Raw genomic sequence first — 27,903 nt, 5'->3', positions numbered from 1 at the left:
TCGGATTTTTTTTCTTGCAGTTTCCGGGTTTCCTTTGGCAGATGAAGTGTTAAGTGGGTGTGGGGAAGCCGTGGTGTCACAGGACGGGGTGTGAGCTGCACCAGATTTCGGAAGAGCTGGTATTCTGCTGGGAAAACAGGTAAATAATGGAAGTTTTGTCCTTTTTGTGATCTGGATTGAGCTCTGGGGTATGAACGTCTTAAGTGTGGCGGACGAGACCTGAAGACGTGGCGTATTCACCTGCACTGGGGACACAGAACGTGGGGACGGTAATGAGAAGCCATTACTGTGTGGCTCCACTTGTGAGGTGCCATGCCGGGGACCAAACATGGACTCTGAGCAAAAGTGCCGCCATATATGTGACAGACTGGGAATATTAACTCTGGGGGCCACTGATCAACTACATGCAAATATCCCATTCCCAATTCTTCTATAATATACTGGGATGTGACATACTACCGTAGAAGGGCCCACCGGGGAATTCTCCGGTCCTCCTGTGGCCAGTCCGGGCCTGTCAGTATCGCAAGGGGGGGGACCAGACTGAAAGACTCGCATTCGCTGGATATATATAGAGGATATTTGTCTGATAGCTGCTTATATATAGAAGAACAAATAATTAAAGGTAATTCGCCCCCATCAGTTTATATTTTTAGGATTAAAGCTTAAAGGGGAGCGATCACGTATCGCAGTAGTGGTATGCCTGTGAAGAGCACTGTTCCCCAATAAAAATGATACCTTGTTTGTAGAGATCCGATGTGTCAGTCATGAGAAATCTAGTGTAGAAGCCATATGTAAATCTGGCTGGAGGTGCACTGGGGGCGTGTCCGAGCACTTGGGCTGCAGCTTTCAGGCGCTCTGACACGCCCCCAGTGCACCTCCAGCCGGATTTACATATGGCTTCTACACTAGATTTCTCATGACTGGCACATCGGAGCGCTAGAAAAAAGGTATCGTTTTTATCGGGGGACAATTATCTACACACCCATAATGCACTGACGGCATCTCTGTAAAGTGTTGTGGCCAAATTTATTTACTTATTTAACTCACTAAAGTAGTGCTTTCGAAGCGCTTTACAGATGTGATCATCACTGTCCCCATTGGGGCTCACAACAATCTAAGTTCCCTATCAGGATGTCTTCAGAGTGTGGGAGGAAACTGGAGAACGAAACCCGCACAAACACGGGGAGGACATACAAACTCCTTCCTGCTGTCCTTAGTGGGATTTGAACCCAGGACCCCAGTGTTGCAATACTGTAGTGTTAACCACTGAGCCACCATGTACAGTGCTAACCACTGAGCCACCATGTACAGTGCTAACCACTGAGCCACCGTGTACAGTGCTAACCACTGAGCCACCGTGTACAGTGCTAACCACTGAGACACCGTGTACAGTGCTAACCACTGAGCCACTGTGTACAGTGTTAACCACTGAGCCACTGTGTAGAGTGTTAACCACTGAGCCACTGTGTAGAGTGTTAACCACTGTGTACAGTGTTAACAACTGAGCCACCGTGTACAGTGCTAACCACTGAGCCACCGTGTACAATGTTAACCACTGAGCCACTGTGTACAGTGTTAACCACTGTGTAAAGTGTTAACAACTGAGCCACTATGTACAGTGTTAACCACTGAGCCACTGTGTACAGTGTTAACCACTGAGCCACTGTGTACAGTGTTAACCACTGTATACAGTGTTAACAACTGAGCCACCGTGTACAGTGCTAACCACTGAGCCACTGTGTACAGTGTTAACCACTGAGCCACTGTGTACAGTGTTAACCACTGTGTACAGTGTTAACAACTGAGCCACCGTGTACAGTGCTAACCACTGAGCCACTGTGTACAGTGTTAACCACTGAGCCACCGTGCACAGTGCTAACCACTGAGCCACTGTGTACAACCACTGAGCCACCGTGTACAATGCCAACTACTGAGCCACCATGTACAGTGCCAACCACTGAGCCATCGTATACAGTGCTAACCACTGAGCCACCGTTATTAATTATCCTGTGGATAGATGAATTCCTAACGTTGCGGATCCAACCACTGGGACCCCCACAGATCTCATGCACAGGGTTTGTGTAGAGCTCCAGATCCTGTCGTCTGCTACAATCATTCTCTAACTGGTCTCTTCAGATGCCCGGCTTTGATAGCTTCATGCCTGATTGTCTTTACAATGACCCTTGGGCCAATTTCCCACCCCCATCATTGCTAACAATCCATTTTCCCAATCTATAGACATCTCATCACTGGCCCCACTCACCCACCCATGCGGAAGTGAGCAGAGCCGACTTTCCTCTTTAAGGCCTCATTCAGACTTCTAAGGTTTTCTTTTTCGCATACATGAAAAAAAAACAAAAACCTGGAATGATTGTCATCTGTGTGATTGTTTTTACATTGAATGATTTTCTTATATGCAAGAAAAAGAAATAATTACTTCTATCCATTACAATATTGCATGTGGAGGTGTCTGTGCGCTGTCCGTGAGTTTCACAGTCGCACACTTGTTTGGGATTTTTTGATCTGTGATTGCGTGAGCTCTACTATAGTACTGAGATTTCCATCAGTCCTATAGACAATGAATATAGAGAAGGTTTATGCACACAGGAGACTCGGAGACCCCCATTCTAATGGTCATAGGGCTGGCTCATTAGGAATATTTATTACTTATTCACAGGACAGGTCATAAATGTACGATCACCGGGGTCCAACCAGTGGGATACCCACAATCACTAACTTCTTGCATGGAGCAATAGGACCCATTTGTAAGCTCTACTATAGTACTGAAATTTCCACCAGTCCTATAGACAGTGAATATAGAGAAGGATCACACACCCGGGGACTCCCATTTAAATGATCACGGGGCTGGCTCATTAAGAATATTTATTATTTTTTTTACCGGACAGGTTATAAATGTATGATCACTGGGAGTTCGACTGGCAGGATGCCCACAATCAATAAGTGCCTGCAATAGTCCCCATTCGTGAGCTCTACCATAGTACTGAGATTTCGACCAGTCCAGTAGACAATGATTATAGAGAAGGTTCATACATCCGGAGACCCCCATTCTAGTGATCACGGGGTTATTCACAGCACAGGTCATAAATGTATGATCACTGCGGGTCCGACATGCCAAAAATCACTAGGAGAATGCCCACAATCACTAAGTTCCTGCATGGAGCAATAATGTACATTTCTAAGCTCTACTATAGTACTGTGATTTCCACCAGTCCAATAGACAATGAATATAGAGAAGGTTCATATACCAGGGGACCTCTATTCTAATGATCATGGAGCTGGCTCATTAGGAATATTTATTACTTATTCACAGGACTGGTCATAGATGTACGATCACCGGGGGTCCAACTGGGAGGATGCCCACAATCACTAAGTTCCTGCATGGAGCAATAATGCCCATTTCTAAGCTCTACTATAGTACTATGATTTCCACTAGTCCAATAGACAATGAATATAGAGAAGGTTCATGCATCCAGAGACCCTCATTCTAGTGATCACGGGGCTGGCTCATTAAGAATATTTATTACATATTCACAGGACTGGTCATCAATGTATGATCACTGGGGTTCTGCCCGGGAGGATGCCCACAATCACTAGGAGGCGGCCCACAATCACTAGGAGGCGGCCCACAATCACTAGGAGGAGGCCCACAATCACTAAGTCCCCCCATGGAGCAATAGTGCCCATTCGTGAGCTTTACTATAGTACTGAGATTTCCATCAGTCCAGTAGTCAATGAACATATAGGAGGTGAATACATACAGGAGTGTCAGGGACCCCCATTCTAGTGATCATGGGATTGCCCCCCCCGCGATCATACATTTATCATCTGTACTCTTTTACAGAAGAAGAAAATACCAAGACTAATTTTTGACGATTTATTTATTTCCATTATAATTTATATTTATTAAAGGGGCGTGCCCACCTTATTAAAGGGGTTGCACAAGATTGGAAAAACAAGACTACTTTCTTTTTATAACATCACACCTCTCCACGGGTCGTGTCTGCTATTACAGCTTTGCTCCCATGAAACATAGGACTGGCCTGCAATACCGCATTCAGCCTGTCAGCAGGGGTGGCGCTGTTTTTAGACTATATCAATCATGTTTACACACATAAGGGAATTCTTGACTGCTCTGGACTGGCTGAGAAACAAAAAACAATCAATATATTTATGTATTAGTTTGTTCATTGTGTTCCTAAGGCATTCCTCCTTTTGTACCTCCTTCTCTCTGGACTGCTGCTGTTTGTGCTGTGACTTTGCACTTTGTGTTCGGTTACTTGATCTGCTCCTCGCACTCTTTGAATATCCACCTGAGTCATTTTACAAGAATTTCACGTTTGCAGGCATGGCATGACTCATGCAGGCTTACTAGGTCGTAGTATAAATAATACTACGAATGGGGTCAAATACTTCCTAAAATATTTTTAAAAAGGTCTAATCCCGGGGTCATCAGTAAATCAGTGGCTTTAGAGGTGAAGGGCCACAGATTCCTTATGAAATATATCTGAGAACATGTTGCATTGAAGGGCCAGTAATAATTTAAAAGCATGTATGAGGCCCTTCCGGCTCTCCGCCAACACTTGATATTGAGGCAGTGAAGAATTGGGCAGCTGGACTTTCAGCGTCCGATCTTTTTGTTTTCAGAGTAGATAAGTTGCTGCCAGAGGATCCGGGAATCACCAGTAAATTGGGGACTTTAGAGGTGAAGGCCCACAGATTCCTAATGAAATATTTCTGAGAACATGCAGCATTGAAGGGCCAGTAATAATTTAAAAGCATGTATGAGGCCCTTCCGGCTCTCCGCCAACACTTGATATTGGGGAGTGAAGAATCGGGCAGTTGGACTTTCAGCATCCGATCTTTTTGTTTTCAGCATAGATAAATTGCTACCGTAGGATCCCGGAATCACCAGTAAATCAGGGACTTTAGAAGTGAAGGGTCACAGATTTCTAATGAAATATTTCTGAGAACATGGGGCAGTGAAGGGACAATAATAATTTAATGGGATTTATGAGGCCCTTCCGGCTCTCCACCAACACATGGTATTGGGGCAGTGAAGAGTTTCAGAGTCCGATCTTTTCGCTTTCAGGGAGGTAAGTTGCTGTTGGAGGAGTCTGGTAGCTGCTTTCTCCTCTTATTGAAAACACATGGGTAATCATCTCTTGCCTATGGTCAGCTACCCACTATATATAGCCAGCATGCCTTGCATAATTAATAATTTACTCCCATTTCCCATAAATAATCAGGATGATTCCCAGAAGAACAACCACTCCCTGTGTACAGGTGCGTCTTCCCGTAAGATATCATATGTCACAATACATGTAGTTTGTGCCTTCAGTTAAGGTTAAAGGGAAATTCCCATCTCCAAGATCCTATCCCAAGATGTAGTAAGCATAATACTAATAATATTAGCAAATACCTATTATAAATGTAGTATAGTTCTCCTGATATAGTCATGTCTCTAACCTCATGTGCAGGGCATTGTAGCAGCTTAGGTATCCATGGTTACATCCACTCAAATCCTAACTCAGTATGTAGCAGGTGCAATAATAATAATAATAATAATAATAATAATAATTAATAATAGCAAATGCCTCCAATTAGAAATGTTATATAGTTCTTCTGATATAGCTATGTCACTTACCTAATGTGCAGGGCATTGCAGCAGCTTAGGTATTCATGATTACGTCCACTCACATCCTAACTCAGTATGTAGTAGGTGTAATAATAATATTAGCAAATACCTCCAATTAGAAATGTAGTATAGTTTTCCTGATTAGCTATGTCTCTTACCTCATGTGCAGGACATTGCAGCAGCTTAGGTATCCATGGTTACATCCATTCACATCCTAACTCAGTATGTAGTAGGTGTAATAATAATAATAATAATAATAATATTAGCAAATACCTTCAATTAGAAATGTAGTATTGTTCTTCTGATATAGCCATGTCTCTTACCTCATGTGCGGGGCATTGCAGCAGCTTAGGTATCCATGGTTACGCCCACTCACATACTAACTCAGTATGTAGTAGGTGTATTAATAACAATAATAGCAAATACCTCCAACTAGAAATGTAGTATAGTTCTCCTGATTAGCTATGTCTTTTACCTCATGTGCGGGGCATTGCAGCTTAGGTATCCATGGTTACATCCACTCACATCCTAACTCAGTATGTAGTAGGTGTAATATAATAATAATAATAATAATAATAGCAAATACCTCCAATTAGAAATGTAGTATTGTTCTTCTGATATAGCCATGTCTCTTACCTCGTGTACAGGGCATTATTGCAGCAGCTTAGATATCCATGGTTACTTCCACTCACATCCTAACTCAGTATGTAGTAGGTGTAATAATAATAATATTAGCAAATACTTCCAATTAGAAATGCAGTATAGTTTTCCTGATTAGCTATGTCTCTTACCTCATGTGCAGGGCATTGCAGCTTAGGTGTCCATGGTTACATCCTCTCACATACTGACAGTTAGTTGTTTGTGGTCATAGCCATGGACGTCCCCTCATATACTGACAGTTAGTTGTTTGTGGTCATAGCCATGGATGCCTAAGGTCCTGCAATGCCCTGCACATGAGGTAAGAGACATGGCTATTTCAGGAGAACTATACTACATTTCTAATTGGAAGTATTTCCTAATATTATTATATCTATTATATATTGGGATAGGATCTTGGGGATGAGAATATCCCTTTAAGCCTTGGCAAGGAAACAAAAAAAGACTTAAGAAGGACCCGTCATGTGCCACAAATCCATAATTTTTTTTAACGTGATGTAAATGCTGCAGTTTTCCTGAATTCAGCGTTGCTTTTCTTTTGTTTCTGCGCCTCTCCGTTCCTGAGATATAGGCATTTGTTCCCTGTATATAAATCTAGACTTGTTATTGAAGGGGGCGTGGTCGTGAACACTTCTCTTTAGGAGTCTTCTCAATGACCACGCCCACTCGGCTTGAAGACTGGATATTTATACAGGAAAGAAGGGGTCGTATCTCAAGAACGGAAAGGCATAGGAACAAAAGAAAAACAACGCCGGATTCAGGAGAAAAGGGGAATTTACACCTGATAGAGAAACAACATATTTATGGCAAATGATGGATGCCCTTTAAGTTGACCATACACATGAGATTGCTGTTAGGTGTCTTCTGAACGAATCTATCTCTCCCAACTCCTTCATACACCTGAGCGAACAGCTTGGGGAGTGCTCATGTCTTATAATCAAGGGGAAAGGGAAAAAAAGGCTGCATGACACTACCATGAAAGCAGAAAGGATCAGGTGTTGACATTCCTACTGTCAAGGGAGAGTTGAGAGGCCCTCAAACACGTCAGATGCTGGCATCCCTCTGACATTGGCAGGTTTGGCCTACTTTTATCTGATGTGTATATGGGGGACCTTAAAAAAACCTTGAAATCAAGGAGCATATCTGGACTATGGTTTTTCCGTGCAGCTGGACAATCAAGAAGGCAACAAGTGAAGGTCTGAACATGAACGTTGGAGATATGGTCATGGCTTCCTTTGAAGGGAAAGCTTAGTACCAGACATGGTAGACATCAATAGTTGATGAGTAGTGCCGAAATCCCCATCTATAATGATGCCCTTGTTTTTGCTCTGCCATATTTACCACGTCATGTCGTTATCTAATATATGATGTTGTCAGGCCCACATGTCCGGTGTAGTAGCGGTGGTGAATAGTAGCTGTGGTTGCGAATACAAGGTAAATACTAGGTAATTTAGGTCGTGAGATGACACAGGCCGATTCTAGGTATTTAACGGAGAGACTTCCTTGTGTGATCGCTCGCTGCAAAATTTAACTCCTCATTTACCATCTTCTACTTCTAGACAGTCTTCTGCGGAGGAGAAACGAGTCTGAAGAAACCTGATCATCTAGAGACACGAGATTTTCATTCTTTACCAACAAACAAATGAATTGCAAAAACTGGTTCACTCTTTAGCTAAGAATGTGTTTCGTCTTTACTCTGCGGCCCTTAAGGAGGGAAAACGAGTACAGACATACTGGGGACAAGACAGAGAAAGGGGAGGAAGAGAAGCTAGCTCTGGGTAGTATTGTGAAATTCACGGTCCGCGAAAAGCTGAGCTATGCCAAATTTTACAAAAAAGTAATGGAGGCGCCCATGGCTGGGATTGTGGCCAAAATCGAGGTGCATTTTTAACCTCTTGGTTCAGAACCACTGTTAGGCTGGGATTTGTGGCCATAAGGAAGGTTCATCTCTAAGCCCATGAAGAAAAACCATGTTTAGACTGGGTTTGGATGATACATTTCTAAGCCCAAGATTGAGCTGAGATTTGCAGACATAAGGTAGGTTCATCTCTAAACCCATGAAGCAGACCCATGTTTGGGCTGGGATTTGGTGGTACATTTCTAAGCCCCAGGATGGGCTGGGATTTGAAGCTACATTCCTAAACCCAACATTGGGCTGGGATTTGCTGGAACATTTCTAAGCCCAATGTTTGACTGGGATTTGATGCTACATTTCTAAGCCCAAGCTTGGGCTGGTATTTGATGGTACATTTCTAAGCTCAAGGTTAGGTTGGGATTTTATGGTACATTTCTAAGCCCAAGGTTATGCTGGGTTTTGATGGCACATTTCTAAGCCCAAGGTTGTTCTGGGATTTGATGGTACATTTGTAAACCCAAGGTTAGGTTGGGATTTGATTGTACATTTCTAAGCCCAAGGTGGGGCTGGATTTGATGGTACATGTCTAAGCCCAATATTATGCTGGGTTTTGATGGCACATTTCTAAGCCCAAGGTTGGGCTGGGATTTGATGGTACATTTATAAGCCCAAGGTTAGGCTAGGTTTTGATGGTACATTTCTAAGCCCAAGGTTGGGCTGGGATTTGATGGTACATTTCTAAGCCCTAGGTTGTTCTGGGATTTGATGGTACATTTCTAAGCCCAAGGTTAGGCTAGGTTTTGAAGGTACATTTCTAAGCCCAAGGTTGGGCTGGGATTTGCAGTCGTAAGGTAGGTTCATCTCTAAGCCCATGAAGCAAACCCGTGTTTAGGCTGGATTTTTATGGTACATTTTTAAACCCAAGGTTGGGCTGGGATTTGATGGTAGATTTCTTAGCCCAAGGTTGGGCTGGGATTTGCAGCCTTAAGGCAGGTTCATCTCAAAGCCCATGAAGTAGACCCATGTTTGGGCTGGGGGCTTTCATGGTACATATGTTTAAGCCCAAGGTTGGTCTGGGATTTGATGGTACATATGTCTAAGCCCAAGGTTGGGCTGGGGTTTGATGGTACATTTTTGAACCCAAGGTTGGGCTGGGATTTGATGGTACATTTCTAAGCGCAAGGTTATGCTGGGTTTTGATGACAAATTTCTAAGCCCAAGGTTGGGCTGGGATTTGATGGTACACTTCTAAGCCCAAGGTTGGGCTGGGATTTGATGGTACATTTCTAAGCCCAAGGTTGGGCTGGGATTTGATGGTACATTTCTAAGCCCAAGGTTAGGCTGGAATTTGAAGTTGTAATGTAGGTTCATCTATAAGCCCATGAAGCAAACCTGTATTTAGACTTGATTTTTATGGTACATTTCTAAGTCCAAGGTTGGGCTGGGATTTGCAGCCATAAGACAGGTTCATCTCCAAGCCCAGGAAGTAGACCCATGTTTGGGCTGGGCTTTCATGGTACATATGATTAAGCCCAAGGTTGGTCTGGGATTTGATGGTACACTTCTAAGCCCAAGGTTGGGCTGGGATTTGATGGTACATTTCTAAGCCCAAGGTTGGGCTAGGATTTGATGGTACATTTCTAAGCCCAAGGTTAGGCTGGAATTTGAAGTTGTAATGTAGGTTCATCTATAAGCCCATGAAGCAAACCTGTATTTAGACTTGATTTTTATGGTACATTTCTAAGTCCAAGGTTGGGCTGGGATTTGCAGCCATAAGACAGGTTCATCTCCAAGCCCAGGAAGTAGACCCATGTTTGGGCTGGGCTTTCATGGTACATATGATTAAGCCCAAGGTTGGTCTGGGATTTGATGGTACATTTCTAAGCCCGAGGTTGGACTGGGATTTTCAGGCATAAAACAGTTTCATCTCTAAACCCATGAAGCACACCCATGTTTGGGTTGGGATTTGATGGTAGCTTTCTAATCCCAAGGCTGGACTGGGATTTGATGGTACATGTCTAAACCCACTGTTGGGCTGGATTTGATGGTACGTTTCTAAACCCATGGTTACACTGGGATTTGATGGTACATTTCTAAGCAGAAGATTGGGCGGAGATTTGCAACTAATATGCATGTGTATGTCTGCACCCATGGTTGGTCTGGAATTTGTAGCCACAATGCAGGTGCATTTCTAAACCCATGAATCAGACCCATGGTTTTGCTGGAATTTGCGTCCATTAAGTGTCCTTTTCCATATGCTTGGGCAGTACGGATGAGTATTTCTCACGGTACAGAATAGTGTGGAAACAATTCTTGTTTTTGGTAAGAATATGCTGGCTGGTTGTTGTGGTGCTATGTTTGATGTATTGTGTAAGGAGAAGACAGTGCAAGTACATATTACGCTCCTTAACGAAAAAAGCCATGTCAGCTGCATGGACGACTATTTCCTCAAATTTTACCTACTTTTTTATAAAGTGTATAAGATAAAAAATGAACAGCTTTCAAAGTTTACAGAGGACGATTATGAAATTTCACCTTTTGCTGAAGAAAGCAGATTAAGCATTCGGTCACTAACCAGTGTGCACCCAAAATAAAAAGCGTGCGTTCCTATGTAAGCAGCTGTGTGTGATGGGCTAATGTATATAGACAGAAGGGGGCTGGCTTGGATATTGAAACCAGCCAGCCCCCTTTACTTGCAGCGCTGATGATGTGTCAACACAGAAAACGCTTAGAACTGAACATTCAGGGCGTCTTGGAAGTTCTCAATTTGACCTATGGATGGTGCATGGCATAGGATTTTGCCATGTCCTTTTGAAGTCAGCCTGACTTCACCGCCCAGCAGCCCATGTTAGATTAGTAACATGGGCTGCTGGCCGGTGACGTCAAGCTGACCTCAATAGCATGTGTCAAACTCCTGAAGTCAGGTGTGGAGGAGCGTGATCCCACAGGCAGTAAAGGATATAGGATCAGTGCGAGATAAGTTATGGAAGCGACTCAGCTTTTTATGTAGTTCATATCTGTATATAACCCATATCGTGGTGTCCATACCTTTTTACTACAATGATCTTTTGATTTTCAGACCCCAAAGATGAATTCCTATCCAAGTGATTGGATTGGGAGCGTTTACCTCTTCATCCGCTCAGATCCCACCTCTTTACCCGATCTGTACGTTAAGCACAAATCCTTGGTGTACAATGTACTCAGGAATGTAATTTCAGGTAAGACTCCTGTTCATATCCACTGTTAGAAGTGAAATGTATAGGTACATATTTATACATTAATGAAAAAACGTACACCCTCTTTCAATTTTATAGTTTTACGCATAAGACATTAAAAAAAAATAGATCTATAAGAGCAGAAGTTTTGATAGTTTGCTGGTCTGGAACATTTAATAATAATAATTAATAATAATAATTCATTTTATTCATTTATATAGCGCTATTAATTCCACAGCGCTTTACATACATTGGCAACACTGTCCCCATTGGGGCTCACAATCTAGAGTCCCTATCTGTATGTCTTTGGAGTGTGGGAGGAAACCGGAGTGCCCGGAGGAAACCCACGCAAACACGGGGAGAACATACAAACTCCTTGCAGATGGTGTCCTTGGTAGGATTTGAACCCAGGACCCCAGCGCTGCAAGGCTGCAGTGCTAACCACTGAGCCACCGTGCCACCCATTTCTGTGTATGTTAACACAATGCCATGGAGAAAATGCATCAGAAATGATCTTAGAGAAGGAATGCTGCCCCTCAATCTGGGAAGGGTTTTTAGACCATATCCAAAGTATTCGGAGTCCATTATTGATTATTCACAAGTGGAAAACATTTAAAACAGGTGACAATCTTTCCAGACGTGGACATCCAAGCCAAATCACCACAAGGTCAGATTATAATGTACATTGAAATTAAAACAAACAAAAAAAGGTCTACAGCTCAGACACTAAAGGCCTATGTTACCTTGTTAAATGTTAATTTTGGTGACATTACAATAAGAAAATGACTGAACAAGTTTGGCTTGTTGGAAGGGTTACCAGGATAAAAACCTCTTCTTTCTAAAATTAACATGGCAGCTGTACCCGGCACTGGATCAGTTCTTTTATATCAACAAATAGTTACTCTGCATTTGAGCTATATACCTTTAGTACATTTTTTTTCTGATAGAAAATAAGACCTGTTACTATAACAGTGTCAGACCACCCTACTGCTATGGGACTCGTGAGTTGGGAGGTCCAGGGGCCAAAATTCCCCACTCATTGTCTTACTTTCAACGTTCCTGAGCATGCAGATTTAGTTGAGTATAATGGTGGAACAGAGAGCCGCCGGCTCCCTCTTCTACCATTCAGTCTGCGTATCTGAGTCTCAGTCCACATAGTTGTCGCGGGCGGAGGAGGGGACGCTGCGCTCTCCCACTGCTCGGGCCCCGCCGCTGGTGCTGCTGCTCTGCGGCTGCTGCTCGGTGGTGGCTCGAGCGGTGGGCCGGATCCCGGGGATTCGAGCGGCGTTCCTCGCCCGTGAGTGAAAAGGGGATTTGATTGTGGGGATTTATTGTCCGTGACGCCACCCACGGTTGTGGTGATAATGGTGACACCACCGCTGCTCTGGACGGGGATCCCGGGAGCGGTGACAGGGAGCAGCTTGGTTGTTATTTCTCCCCTCCGTGGGTAGGGGGTTGGTTGTCCCGGGGCCCGGTGATGGGGTAGGGATTGATGGCAGGCGGGCTACGGGGCCTGGCGAGGAGCAGGGTCGCAGGGGCTCACTCAGCCCAATGATGAAGACACAGTCTCGGTAAAACACACTGCTGGATGGACAGGTCCCACAGACGGCTGCGGTGTTGTTGCTCCCGGCAGGTTGGTGGTGACTGCCTTTCCCTGCACCTAAGATGTCTGTACGGTTCCAATGGGTTCCCACCGGTAACCTGCTCCCCGCCTTGGATATGGGCCGGAGGAGCCCCTTTTGCCCGCAGGTGCTGGCCCTGAAAAACGGTTGCCTTGGCGGTGGCGGTGTCTCTCTCACTCGGTTGGACGGTTGCCTTCTGTCGGGACTTGACTGTTTGGAAACCCAGGAGGTCCCCTTCACTAACGGATTTGGCGAATTCACGGCGACTCCTAGCCTTGCCGGGGTCCGAAAAGCCCCTGCCAGATGGTGCTGGCTCCTCTTTGTGTACCGGTCTGGTACCGCCGGGCCACCGCCCGTCCACGGTCCTTACGGTAGACTCCAATTGGCCACTCCTGCAGACGGTCACCACCATCTGCCAACCTTGCTGATCTGTCCGGGCCACACACCCGGACCAACTTCAGGCTGCTTAGCTGTCACTTTTCCTCCTTCCACTTTCACCTCTCAAACTAGACTGACTGTTTTCCCTCCTCCAGGACTGTGAACTCCTCGGTGGGCGGGACCAACCGCCTGGCTCCACCCCTGGTGTGGACATCAGCCCCTGGAGGAAGGCAACAAGGGTCTTGTGTTCTGGCTTTGGTGTGCCTGCTGGGAGTGTGGGGTGTGTGGGTGTTGTGCTCTGTGGCCCCTGGCTTGTCCAGGGCACCACATAAACAGCACAGACTTGAGGAGTGCATTGGAAGAATGGGGTGAGGGGAGTAGTTTTTGGTCAGTAAGTACTTCTGTATGCTTGTTGGGGCCATTATACTGTGTGTGAGGCACAGTGTAGGTATCATACCTTGTGGGAGGACTGTGTTTAGGATATTTTGTAATAGTATCATACTCTGTGGGGATAGTGTGGCTATAATACATTATAGGGGTTAGTGGGGGCTTCATACTTTATAGAGAAGATCTATGAGGGCACCATCCTGTGTGTGTGTGGGGGGGGGGACTTCTTAAGCCACCATACATTATGGGGGGCTGTTTGAGCTTTTTACTGTGTGGGGGAGGGCTATGGGTGCATTATACTCTTTTAGGAGCATCATTCTGTGTGGGGGTGTCACCATGGTATCCTCATAATTTGTGTAGGGTAGCTTTGGGAACATCATACTGTGTGTGGGGGGGGAAGCCATCATACTTTATGGGGGACTCTGAGCTTTTCACTGTGTGGGGGGGAGGCTTGTGGGAGAGTATACTCTTTTGGGAGCATCATTCTATGTGGGGGTGTCACTCTGGTAGCCTCATAATGTGTGTAGGGGAACTTTGGGGACATCAGTCTGTGTGTATGTGGGAGCTGGAGAAGCCGTCATACTTTATGGGGGGCTGTGGGACCTTTTTACTGTGTGGGGGGAGAGCTGTGGGGGCATTATACTCTTTCAGGACCATCAATCTATGTGGGGTTTCACAGTGGTATCCTCATAATGTGTGTAGGGGAACTTTAGGGACATCATACTGTGTGTGTAGGGGAGGGCTGGGAAAGTCATCATACTTTAAGGGGGGCTATGGGAGCTTTTTTTACTGTGTTGGAGGAAGCCTGTGGGGGCATTATACTTTTTCAGCAGCATGTGGGGGTGTTTCCAGCCTTATAGTGTGTGTAGGGGAGCTTTGGGGACATTATACTGTGTGAAGGGCTTTGTTGGGTCTTCATATTTTGTGTATGGAAGTACTCGTGTGATAAATTATTGTAGAGGAAATCATTGTGGGATATTATAATTATGGAGGCGGGAATCATACTCTATGGGGGCCATGAAAGGGATATTGTTGTGGGAAAGGACAGTAAGGGGCTCCAGTGGAGGCAAAGCAATACTGAAAGTGGCACAATAATTGTTGCTGTCGGGAGAAGGTATGCTCTTCTGTGACTGTCGCTACTCTGCAGAATTTTTTATTCTTTTAGGGGAGGGGATTATCAGTTAGGACTAGGGTTGAGCGGACCCGAATCCGCAAAATCCGGATCCGCACGGTTTGAGGGCTCGATCCGAGTCCGACCACTACCCGGGAGTCTCTCTCTCTCTCTCGCTCTCGCTCTCGCTCGCTCTCTCGTCCCGGATCCGACTTCCCATTGACCATTTACATGGCTGCAGATTCCGGATCGAATCCAGACTTCGGCGGCAACCCGATCCGGATCCGTCGGACCCGGATTATTGCCGATCCGCTCAACTCTAGTTAGGACTCTAGCTATCATTATCAAGACATTCTAAGACCCTCCTAAGGAATACCCTTAAAAGTTTTTCAGCCTTGACACTCCAGGGGTATGTTCACACGTGACATTTTTGGTGTACATTTTATAGAGTGTATTTGATGCTTAAATTCTGCCAGTGTGCACAAGCTATTGGGGGCTATTTACTAAACGATGGGGTCCAACCACTAAGACTCCCTTTAAAAGATCCCTCTGAAGGGTCACCTTTGTTTCTATTCTTTCTATGACATGCAGAATTTTACAGAGAATCCTCAAACTTTATTGAGATCCTCAAAATTGTAAAAAGTGACCTCCAACTAATACCTCACCTGAAATTCTATGGAAAGTCGGCCTGCGAGAGATTTCTTCAGGGATACAAGGAGAAGAAGGTTCATCGACACCTAGAAAATCAACTCAGTCAATGCCTTAATCTGGAGTGCCTAGAAGTTTGTCTTGAGCTTAAGACGGACACGGAGAGTCTTGACCCCGAACTGGATGAAGAGGAGAAATGTTTGAAGTATATTTCCTCTTTAAAGGTAACTACAGTTTATTTCTAAAAAAAATGTAAACTTGTGTTTTTCGGCTTTTTTTTTTAAGAGGATGACTATATTTTAGGCCAAAAAATATATAATTTTTGCAATTGGGTTTTGCGAAGTTTTTTTTGTCTATCAATGGCTATCGACAATCCTATGGGAGAGTTTCTGTCTTTTTTCCAGCTCCACTCCCCCGATTTATGCCCACAGACAACATCAAAGTGAATTTTTGCAAGGGAACAAAGGATGAGGCTAGTCTCTATACAGGCAAGTCGAGAGGCAGGATAGTCAAACGTCACGGGGTCAGATACCAGGAGATCACGTCAAGATTAAGGGGCTAGGTAGAGGCGTAGTCAGATCATGGTTCGGAGTCAGAATACCTGGAGGGTGGTAGATCAGAGCAGAGGGACAAGGCAAGAGGAAGGTCAAACAAAGTCAGAGGTCTGGCAGCAAAATATTAATTCCCAGACCACAAATACAAGAGTCCAATAAGCACCACTGAGCAGAAGACTAAAGGCCGCTTTACACGCAACGACATCGCTAACGAGATGTCGTTGGAGTCCCGGAATTCGTGACGCACATCTGGCCTCGTTAGCGACGTCGTTGCGTGTGAAATGCAGGAACGACCGTTAACGATCAAAATTACTCACCTAATCGTTGATCGTTGACGCGTCGTTCCTTTCCCGAATATCGTTGCTGCTGCGTGTACGGTGTTGTTCGTCGTTCCTGTGGCAGTTCACATCGCTATGTGTGACACTGCAGGAACGAGGAGCCTCACCTTACTTGTGGCCGCCGGCAATGAGGAAGGAAGGAGGTGGGCAGGATATTCCGCCCGCTCATCTCCGCCCCTCCGCTTCTATTGGACGGCTGCCGTATGACGTCACTGTGACGCCGCACGAACCGCCCCCTTAGAAAGGAGGCGGTTCGCCGGCCACAGTGACGTCGCTAGGCAGGTAAGTATAGTGTGACGGGTGTAAGCGATGTTGTGCACCACGGGAAGCGATTTGCCCGTGACGCACAACTGACGGGGGCGGGTACACTCACTAGCGATATCGATACCGATATTGCTGCGTGTAAAGTAGCCTTAAGACTGGCAGTCTTCTGAAACTGACTGCTGAGCTAAATAGCTGGGCAATGAAACGGAACAAGTGTCAGATTGGACGGCTTAGCTGTCACTGAAGACTTCAACAGCTCAGCACGCCCCTGCACCAGATTGGACAACTGAGCTGTCAATCAACATGACAGCTCAGCACACCCGGGATATATAGTGCAGCAAACAGTCACCTGTAGTGTCCAATAGCAAACATCAAAATGAACCCCTCATTATGGTGCCATTTTTTCATGTAGGGTAGAGGGTTTGGTGCTTAGTTTTTCTTCTCATCCAATGTTTGCTAATAATGCAGTTCTTAGGGGAAAGGGAAGTCCTGCACATTTCCTATGAAGTGGTGGTAAGTAATACTTTGTCTTCTACTTTAGCCCTGTTATCAGAAGGATGATGAACTTGCAGACCTGGACAGACTTTTTATGAGTGTTTCATTGGCTTCACCTCCGGAAAACATTAATTCGCCTCCTCCATCGACTGCAGAGGACTCTAAGCAGGGATCTCCACCGCACACTCTCCGAACAATATCATCGGAAGAAAGCACTTTCAAATTCCAGGGAAAAGACATTAGTAAGTTATGTCCATCATCAAATGTAGGTGAATCCACCGTGTAAAGTGGGAAATAAGGGATAACCCCCCCTGGACCATAGAAAGGTGTTGGAGCACACAAAGGATTGCTAGTTGCTGTAAATGGGTCTGTGCTGCTGCAGAAAGACCAGAGCACCCATGGTGACACCTAAGGGTACATTCACACATGGCATTTTTTTCCTGCATCACAAAAACAGATTGTTGGCTCGGAAAATGTTGGGTTAAATTTGTGGATTTTTGACACATTTTTGGTTCATTTTAGCAGTGTTTTCATTTGCGTTTGTCATGGCATGTCAGGATCTGTGGACACTACAGATTCTTGCACTCTGGCTGCTAACTTCTCTGATGTCTGTGATCAGCACAGGCAGACTCGAGCATCAACCAACAGACTTGTAGCTCATGGGCAGGCGAGCAGGAGTTAAGGGTGCTTTACACGCTGCGACATCGCTAACGATATATCGTCGGGGTCACGTCATTAGTGACGCACATCCGGCGTCGTTAGAGACATCGCAGCGTGTGACAGCTAGGAGCAACGATCAACGATCGCAAAAACGGCAAAAATCGTTGATCGTTGACACGTCGCTCCTTTTCATAATATCGTTGGTGGTGCATGCCGCTGGTTGTTCGTCGTTCCCGCGGCATCACACATCGCTGTGTGTGACACCGCAGGAACGACAAACATCTCCTTACCTGCGACCATCGGCAATGAGGAAGGAAGGAGGTGGGCGGCATGTTCCGGCCGCTCATCTCCGCCCCTCCTCTGCTATTGGCGGCCGCTTAGTGACGCCGCTGTGACGCCGCACGAACCGCCCCCTTAGAAAGGCGGCAGATCACCGGCCACAGCGACGTCGCAGGGAAGGTAAGTCCGTGTGACAGGTGTAAACAATGTTGTGCACCACGGGCAGCGATTTTCCCGTGACACACAACTGACGGGGGCGGGTACGCTCGCTAGCAATATCGGTACCGATATAGCAGCATGTAAAGTGCCCTTTAATTTCTACTGGGCTGCTTGTTAGTCTCTTTAATCACATGCTGGCTGGCCTCTTCCTTTAATGCCAGCTATAGCTTTTCTATACTGGTCTGGTGAGCTGTTGTGATAAAGATTTACTGTTGTTTTTAGTAATTCATTGGTGAGTGGTTGTGGAGTTAACCTTTGTTGTCCTTTTGTTGCTGCCTTACTTCTCTTGCTTTTCTCCTTAGTTTCTTACTGTTTGTTCCTGTGAGTTTGCGGTGTCTCTGAGTTTTTGTTTTTTCCCTTTATGTCTTTATCTGTCTTTATCTGTATTGCCATCACATTCCTGCCCCTTCCTTCTCTGGGGGTGAACAGATTAGTTCTGGTCAGGAGAAGTGTCAGGCACAAGACTCCGGCATCTCTAACATTATGAGTAATCCGGATTTCAGGGATAGCCTACGGTCCGCTAGCATGAGAAATAGTATAGGAGCCCCCTGTCCCTTGCTATCCTACAGTCACATTGTGCCAATAATATTCTGCTCAGAAGCTTTGGGTCCAAGCAAACACTTAAGGTGATCTACTGGTAGTGGTCTCTTCAAATAAATGTTCAGGAATGGTTTGAGGAATGTGGCAAAATGTCTCATTGCAGTTTCAGAAACCTTTAGACATTTTGTGGAGATGTCAGAAGATTTGATTGGTGGGCATCTGGGAGTGGAGACCCTTACTGATCACTAAAAATGCATGAGAAGAATCTCTTAGCTAAGGACTGAATTTCTCTCCGTAGCCTTTCTACTGAGCCCATCTTGGGTCTCCGAGAAGAGCAGCCCCTAGTACTTCTGAGTACTTCTGTTCCTATATTCTAGAAATGTGTAAGTGTCTCAGCTCTGGGACTTAACAATTCACATTTCTGATTTTTCTAAATTTTTCCGAAATTGCAAAAACACTTTAAGGCTATGTGCGCACTAGAGCTTTTTACCTGCGGATTTACCCGCGGATTTGCCTCAGAAATTTCTTGAGAAATGTCTGCAATCTTTGTGCAGACATTTCCCATGAAATTCAATGAGAAAAAAAAATAGCTGTGCGCACTGTGCGGATTTTTCTCAAGAAAATTTCTTGAGAAAATTTTCTCGAGAAACTTTCTTGAGAAAATGTGCATGTCCATTAATTTCCGCAGGTACCTGCGGTATTCCGGGGGTATTCCGCAGGTAGCAATGATGTGCGGTATACCACCGGAATAGCCGCGAATTACCTGCGGTAATGCTCATCGCTGCCTGCGGTTTTGCAGGAAGCGATGTCATTATGCCAGGAAGAGGAAGCGGAGCAGAGTAAACACACGTCACACTCCCTGGACGCCGCACAAAAGCACTTCCGTGCGACCTCCAGGTGCCCGTGCAGTCTGTGTCCTGCTCCAGCCTCGCGGCTGCCTGCCCTGCAGCGTGTCAGTGTCTGCCCACAGTGTCAGCAGCTTGTCACGCAGCAGCGCAGGCAGACACTGACACCCTGCAGTGCTGGGAGCCGCGGGGATGACGATCGCTGCTGTCAGGAGGTGAGATCATTACCTGCTGTGACGATCTCCTGCCTCCTGACGTCACCGCGGTCACTGCTGTCTATGCCCGTCTCGCGAGCGGCCCGGGACTGTCACTAGCGGTGACGTCACGGGCTCTCGCGATACTTCTGACAACGCGGCGGGCATAGAAGTCAGTGACAGCGCTGACGTCAGCAGTACAGGAGATGATCACAGAAGGTAATGATCTCATCTATGCTCCTGATGGCAGCGCTCGTCATCCCCTGCAGTGACCTGAGCTGACCTATTGATGTTAGCTCAGGTCACTGCATTGCTCTCCCAGCCAATGGAGAACATTCTGTTCTTCATTGACTGGGACAGCGACTGTGGTATGGATCGCCGTGCCCCCCCCCTTATTGGATTATGCCGGACGTGGAATTGATTGTGCTCTTTTCAATAAATTGGTTAAAGAGGGAATGTTTTGGGGAGTGTTTTTTGAAATAAAACTTTTTTTGTTGTCTATTTTTTAATTATTACTGACTGGGTTGGTGATGTTGGGTATCTGATAGACGCCTGACCTCACCAACCCCAGGGCTTGATGCCAGGTGACATTACACAACTGGCATCAACCCCATATATTACCCCGTTTGCCAACGCACCAGGGCACGGGATGAGCTGGGGCAAAGCGCCAGGATTGGCACGTCTAATGGATGCGCCACTTCTGGGGCGGCTGCTGCCTGCTATTTTTAGGCTGGGGAGTGTCCAATAACAGTGGACCTCCCTAGTCTGAGAATATCAGACCCCAGCTGTCCGCTTTACCTTGGCTGGTGATCCAATATGGGGGGGACCGCACGTTTTTTGTTTTAAATTATTTATATAATTTAAAATAACAGCGTGGGGTGCCCACTGTTTTGGATTATCAGCCAAGGTGAAGCTGCCAGCGGTGGTCTGCAGGCTGCAGCCGTCTGCTTTACCCTAGCTGGCTACAAAAAATGGGGGGACCTCACATCGTTTTTTTTTAATTATTTATTTATTTTATGGCTAAATACAAGGCTAAGCACCCTTTAGTGCCACATGAAAGTCACTAAAGGGTGCCAGCTTAGAAAATGCAGGGAGGTGGAACATTATATAGGTTTTTCTCATCTATCTATCTATCTATCTATCTATCTATCTATCCCTCTATCTATCCCTCTATCTATCTATCTATCTATCTATCCCTCTATCTATCTATCTATCCCTCTATCTATCTATTCATCTATTCATCTATCCATCTTTCCCTCTATCCATTATCTGTCTATCGATTATCTTTATTATTTATTGCAGGGACAAACCTGCGGTAAATCCGCGGCAAATCCGCGGCAAAACCGCATGCGGATTTGGTGCGGATTTTTTCCGCAGGTCCGGAAATCTTTCACTGGCAGAAGTTTCTCAAGAAATTTTCTTGAGAAACTTCACATTTCTAGTGCGCACATAGCCTAAGACATTGACTTCCTAATTCCACAGAGATCAATCCAATCACTAAGAAAAAAAGTCTGATCCATGGATCACTTAAAAAAATCTGCCACTAACGTCTTGGCACTTGATACCACAGAACACCTGCAGAGGTCGTGTAGATCCATGCTTTCACTTGTCAGAGTTCTTTGTCATGGCTCGCTGATGGATATAATCTTACAGGCAGCTAAGATATGGGTGGGAGAAAAAGAAGGCACAGCTTCACGACAGAACACTGCAATCTTACCAATTGCAGTGGAACTTTTCCAAAGAGACCATCTTGTTTGAGAAGACTACCACCTAGATTCAGAAGACTTTTGAGTGGTTTATTGGTATGGAAGTTTGAGTTTCTTCATGTTCCGTTCTCTTTTTTTGCTAATCCAATGGTGTCTTTCAGTTGACAGGCCCCTGACCCCCGAGCATCACCAGACTTTTGCCAAGTTGGTAGGAACATCTTGGAAAAAGGTGGGCAGGACATTGAAGGAGACCTGCCGTGCTTTACAAGACCCGGCCATAGAAACCGTGGCCTACGAATACCATAGCGAAGGTCTGTATGAACAAGCCTACCAGATGCTCCAACGTTTCATCGATTGTGAAGGAAAGAAAGGCACGTTACAGAGGCTTGTGGATGCCCTGGTGGAAAATGGACTGACCGGCATAGCTGAGAGACTGCTAGCTGAGCAGGAAAATGGACTGAACTAATAAACCGGGTTGGGGAGGACTTTTTTTATCATCTATATTCACTTTATGCCTTCAAATTAGTGATTTGGAGTCAGATCTGGGCTTCACCGGCTGCTCAAATACAAGCCATACCTCACCTAGCAGTGTTCAGGGGGCTTAGGACCGGTGTCAATAATGTAAGTAATGGACTCTCGGCTTGTAACAGGATCATCTATCTAAAGTATCTCAGAAAGTCTACTTTGGTGTCATCAACACTCTTTGATTAAACCGGCTATAGGTATACCATTCTTTTTTGGTTAAAGGGGTTTTCTGGAATTTATAAAGTGATGCCAAGGGCAGGGAGTGGGTTAACCCCTTGTCAATGTATGATACACATGATGGTTGCCAGGGTATGGAGAGGCCTAAGGTGCTGAGGAGCTGATCAAGTGATCCCTAAAAGGAAATTCACAACAAAGAATGAAAAAAGTTTTCAAAAAAAGTTGTTTTTATTAAAGAAAAAAAAATAACATATATATTGTCATTTTAGACTGAAAAGCTGTTTTTTTGAAATATATATATATACTGTATACGGTATATATATTCATATTTTATTTTTTTCTTTATATATATATATATATATATATATATATATATATATACATATACATACATACATACTTTTGTATTTATATTTTATATATATATATATATAATATATATATATATATATATATATATATATATATATATTATATATATATATATATATATATATATATATATATATATATATATATATATATATATATATATATATATATATATATATATATATATATATATACACGAGGGGCTGCTGCTAAGTCTTTGGCTTTACCCAGAAAGAAACGAGATAGGATGATGAAACTTTACATTTACTCCACATACTCTCCACTGATGACAACACACTTCTTACATTGATATTCCCAGTTCTTTAAGCCTAGCAAAGGAAAGGATTTTGGTTGTGCAGCAAGGTGGCTCAGTGCTTAGCATTGCAGCCTTGCAACGCTGGTGTCCTGGGTTCGAATCCCACCAAGGACAACATCTGCAAGGAGTTTGTATGTTCTCCCCGTGTTTGCGTGGTTTTCCTCTGATTTCTTCCCACACTCCAAAGACATACAGATAGGGAATTTAGATTGTGAGCCCCAATGGGGACAGCGTTCCTAATGTATGTAGAGCGCTGCGGAATATGTTAGCGCTATATAAAAAAAAATAAAGAAGAAAAAAAAGAAAAGTTGTGCCTCAAACCAGGCATCCGTAGCAGCAATGGCATCAGAAATGGTGTGAAATTTGGTACCCTTGAGGTGTTTCTTCAATTTTGAAAACAGATGATAGTCGGAGGGAGCTAGATCTGGTGAATAAGGTGGGTGGTCAACCAGCCTGAAGCCCAGCTCTGCCAGTTTTACAGTGGTCGCTTGTGCAGTGTGAATGGAAGCATTGTCTTGCAGGAACAAGATTCCTTTGGCCATGTGCGCACGTTGCGTTTTTTCATGCGTTTCTGCAGCGTTTTCAGCTGCAGCGTTTTAATGCAAAATTGCATGCCTTTTGATTTCCAGACAAAGTCTATGGGAAATAGGGGCTTTGTTATGCGCAAGATGCTTTTAAAACCTCTGCGTTTGAAGAAGCAACGTGTCAATTGTTTTTGCCATTTTTGCAGCATTTTGCTAACATTGAAGTCAATGAGAATCATCAAAACGCATCCTGAAAGAAATTTCTAGCGTTTTACATGCTTTTTCGATGCTAAACGCATGCGTTTCTGACATTATAGTGAGGTCAAGAGGTTTCCATTTGCCCTCACATCCATTCCGAATTCCAAAAAATAAGTCAAACAATACTTTTACTTAATTATGAACATAATTAATAAATCACATTATTTGCGGTAAATTATCATTATAGTGTATGAATTAAAGTTTATTATATATTTTTTTTTATATATATATTTTTTCCTACTGTTTGAATGTTCAAACTTTATTTAGTTGTGTATTTGTATTGAAAACGCATCTCAATTTAAGCACTGAAAAGCCATATAAAACGCGGTCAAAACGCGGCAAAAACGCATGCGTATTTCCTGCGTTTATATGGTCAAAACCAATTTTGACAATGACAAATTCTGCCAGAGGATGCGTTCATTTCTGCAAGCTACTGAACGCAACGTGCGCACATGGCCTTTGACCTTCACAGCTGCCTTCAATTGGTCCAAAAGTTCAATGTAATACCTTGCATTGATGGTGGAATCCTTTTGAAGGTAGTCCACTAGCTGCACACGCTCCTTATCCCAGAACACAGATGCCATCACCTTAGTGGCTGATTTTTGCACCCTGAACTTCTTTGGACGAGGAGAACCACTGTGCCTCCACTCTTTTGACTGCTCCTTGTCTTCAGGGTCATACAAATAAATCCAGGTCTCATCCATAGTGACCAGTCGATCCAGGAAGTTCTTATCAGTCCGGAAACGCTGATAAATGGACCGGGAAGTTGTCACTTGCTGCTTCTCTGATCTGTTGTCAGACATTTGGGGACCCACTTTGCAGATCGCTGCCTCATGTCCAAATGTTCATGGAAAATGACACAAACACGTTCACGGGAAATCCCCATGATGTCTGCTATTGCTTTAGCTGAAATTCGTGGATTCTCAAGTATGAGGTTGTGCACAGCATCGATGATCTCCGGAACAAGAACCAGTCTTGGTCGTCTGGGGCGTTCCTCATCATTGGTGATGAAGTGGCCCGTTTTAAATTTGGCAACCCAGTTCTTAACAGTGGAATATGAAGGGCATTGATCCCCCAATGTCTGCGACATATCACCATGAATATTCTTCACGGACTTTCCTTGCAAAAACAAGAATTGTATCCCTCCTCTGCTCTCAGTTGCTGTGAATATCGCATTAGAATTTGACATTTTGTTCTCCCGCGTGCGTAGAACACTGTTGCCATAAGCAACAAACACAAAAATTTGAAAACATATATTAGACACAAGGCTTTCATGTGATGTAACATTCATTACCATAGAAACAAAAAAAATCACAAAGCCAAAGACTTATCAGCAGCCCTTCATGTATATAATAGCCTTTGTAGTGGTGCTGATATGTACGATATGTGACTACTGAGGCCAGTGATTGGCTGCAGCGGTCACATAAATGATATATGCTGCTGTATGTGTTTGCTGTGGGAACTAAGCAGAGACTGTGTGGGACCACCAGTGCGGTGCAGCAATAGAGAACTGATTTATATATATAATTTTATCATTATTTAACCCATTCTTTGTTCCTATATAAATCTTTGCAAATTCCAGAAAACTTTTCAAGAGCCCATGGATAGATCCTCTAACTGATCTCAGGCAATCTAACAACTTGTTATTTCCATATACAAATATACCGTCTATTTACACTTGTTACATTCCTAACAATTATTATTTACAGATATGGATACCTTTGCAGATAAATTATTATTTTTTTTAGTATTTTTTTTTCTACTGAGTTAATTGAGATTCACTCAGTGAGCTGTTCAGACAGGGAGTCTTTAACTCTTTTATCAGTCTATTTCTGAGCCCCTCTCAGCTGATTTTTGACCACACAGTTTGATGTGGTTATAGTCCAGCTGAGAGGAGCTCAGAAAAAGGTAAGAGTTATAAAGTTTTTGTCAAAAGGAGCTCACTGAAGGATCCTCAGTTAACTCCTTCTGCATCCAGCAATAACTGGTAGATTGTATTCCTCTGTAATTATTGAATTCACTAATGGGGACAAAATTATTGATAAAAAGAAAGTAGTTTAGTTACTCTTTAAAGAGGTATTTATTTTGGCTTTTTTTCTTCCTTCAGCATTAGGAAGGGAGCAATCTGCTGATATCGGCGGGGTTAGGTATGCTATTCTACGGCTCAGCAGATATCAGAAGACGTGACGTCACCGGCCATGTTGTTCACCCCCTGATGAGTGGAGCCAGAATACCCCTTTAAATGAGATTGGGCTGCAATACCAAGCACAGCCACTTTATAAAGGGAGGCGCTGTGCATTAAAAAAAAAAAAAAAGTTCTCATGGGGTGGAGCATGACACAATAATATAATTCTGGGGAACGGGGATAATGGTTGACATGTTCTTTAGGCCCCCTATTGATGGCATTTTGATAAAACCTCTATTAATAGGTAAATATGGTCTTTTTTATTTAACCCCTTCCCTGCTCTTAGCTAAATTTCGATAAAATCCCGGAAAATCCCTTTAATAGCTCCCATTAAGATTTCCCTTTAATTTTTATTACAAGAAATAGCCTTCAGTATAATAAATCACCTGGATAGGATCTAAACTAAAACAATCGTGTCCCAAATCTAAAATATAAGTAAAACATGATTTCTCTTGATTTTTATTTACAAATTTGCAATTTGTTATAAAAAGGATTTTTTTTTTTTCGTTACATGAAATTTTGCCTCTAGGGGGCACTGTGTTTTAGAAACTGGAGAAGTATAGTAGAATACATATTTTATCCTAATAATGGAGAAAATGCCGGCTATAGGTGTTTTTTTTCCAGTTCTGTCTGATTTCTGAGCCATGTATTTTTTTTTTTCGGAAGAAAAGGTGGAATCCAGATATCGAGTAATTTAAAAAAAAAAAAAAAAAATATATATATATATATATATATATATATATATATATATATTTCTATAATATATATATATATATATATATATATATATATACATTTATTCTTATTTATTCCATATCTGGTTTCCACTATATATGTGTGTATGTTTATGTATATACAGTATATGTGTCTATATATATGTGTCTATATATATATATATATATATATATGTATATATATATATATATATACATATATATATTATACAGATGTATATACAGTGTGTCAACCCATATCCTGTCCACCGCCATTAACTTGAGAACAGCGGCAGCTATAGGCATAGAAGTGGTGTCTAGGTATAGTAAAGTAGCCATGCGCTACACGATGAAACCACCTATAGCGCCACCTGGTGGAAAATAACGGAGTTAGCATTTTTATTTAAAAAACGGAACGAGATACAGAAAGAAAGTGAATTACAAAGTTGTAGGGCATCATCAATTCAATACGAATCGACACCTTGCATACAGAAATGCTATGATTAGAATGTGTAAAACTCACAAGGCTGCGGACGTGAAGCGATACCTCATGGAGACCTTCCTACAAGTCATTGGGTATGGTGGCTGTGTGGAGTGGCCTCCGCTCACCTGACCTGACCCCATTGGACTTCTTTCTGTGAGGTCACATCAAACAGCAGGTGTATGCGACCCCTCCACCAACATTGCAGGACCTACGACGACGTATCACAGATGCTTGTGCAAACGTGTCACCTACCATATTGCACAACGTGCAGCAAGATACAGTATGCTGTGCAGAGGCCAGATGTGCATTGCAGCCGACGGGGGCCACTTTGAGCATCAAAGTTAAATGAGCGTTATATGCGTGACCAGCATTCAATGTTTTTGGGGGGGTCATGGGTTTCATATCCTAGCATTACTGTATGCAACGTGTCGATTCGTATTGAATTGATGATGCCCTACAACTTTGTAATTCACTTTTTTTCTCTATCTTGTCCCGTTTTCGATATAAAAATGATATCTCCGTTGTTCTCCACCAGGTGGTGCTATAGGTGGTTTCATTGCGCAGCGCATGGCTACTTTACTATACCTAGACACCACTTCTATGCCTATAGCTGCCGCCGTTCTCAAGTTAATGGCGGTGGACAGGATATGGGTGGACACACTGTATGTATATTTTTTCTTTCATCTGCATTTATATTCTGTTAATGGCAATTAAAGTTTTGTCATA

At 43.8% G+C, this 27,903-nt stretch overlaps 1 protein-coding gene across 1 annotated transcript; it reads left to right on the top strand.

The window, feature by feature from the left end:
- Positions 1 to 73: 73 nt before the first annotated feature.
- TRADD (TNFRSF1A associated via death domain) lies at positions 74 to 22,601 on the top strand. The gene is made up of 5 exons (XM_075325814.1): positions 74 to 139; positions 11,248 to 11,386; positions 15,473 to 15,753; positions 17,227 to 17,422; positions 21,785 to 22,601. The coding sequence occupies exons 2-5, from the start codon at positions 11,257 to 11,259 to the stop codon at positions 22,087 to 22,089; spliced, it is 912 nt and encodes a 303-aa protein (XP_075181929.1). The 5' UTR covers positions 74 to 139; positions 11,248 to 11,256; the 3' UTR covers positions 22,090 to 22,601.
- The last annotated feature ends 5,302 nt before the right edge of the window (positions 22,602 to 27,903 follow it).

The sequence above is a fragment of the Anomaloglossus baeobatrachus genome, chromosome 10 (genome assembly GCF_048569485.1).
Source record: "Anomaloglossus baeobatrachus isolate aAnoBae1 chromosome 10, aAnoBae1.hap1, whole genome shotgun sequence".
Taxonomy (NCBI): domain Eukaryota; kingdom Metazoa; phylum Chordata; class Amphibia; order Anura; family Aromobatidae; genus Anomaloglossus; species Anomaloglossus baeobatrachus.
This window is presented reverse-complemented; position numbering and strand designations above follow the sequence as displayed.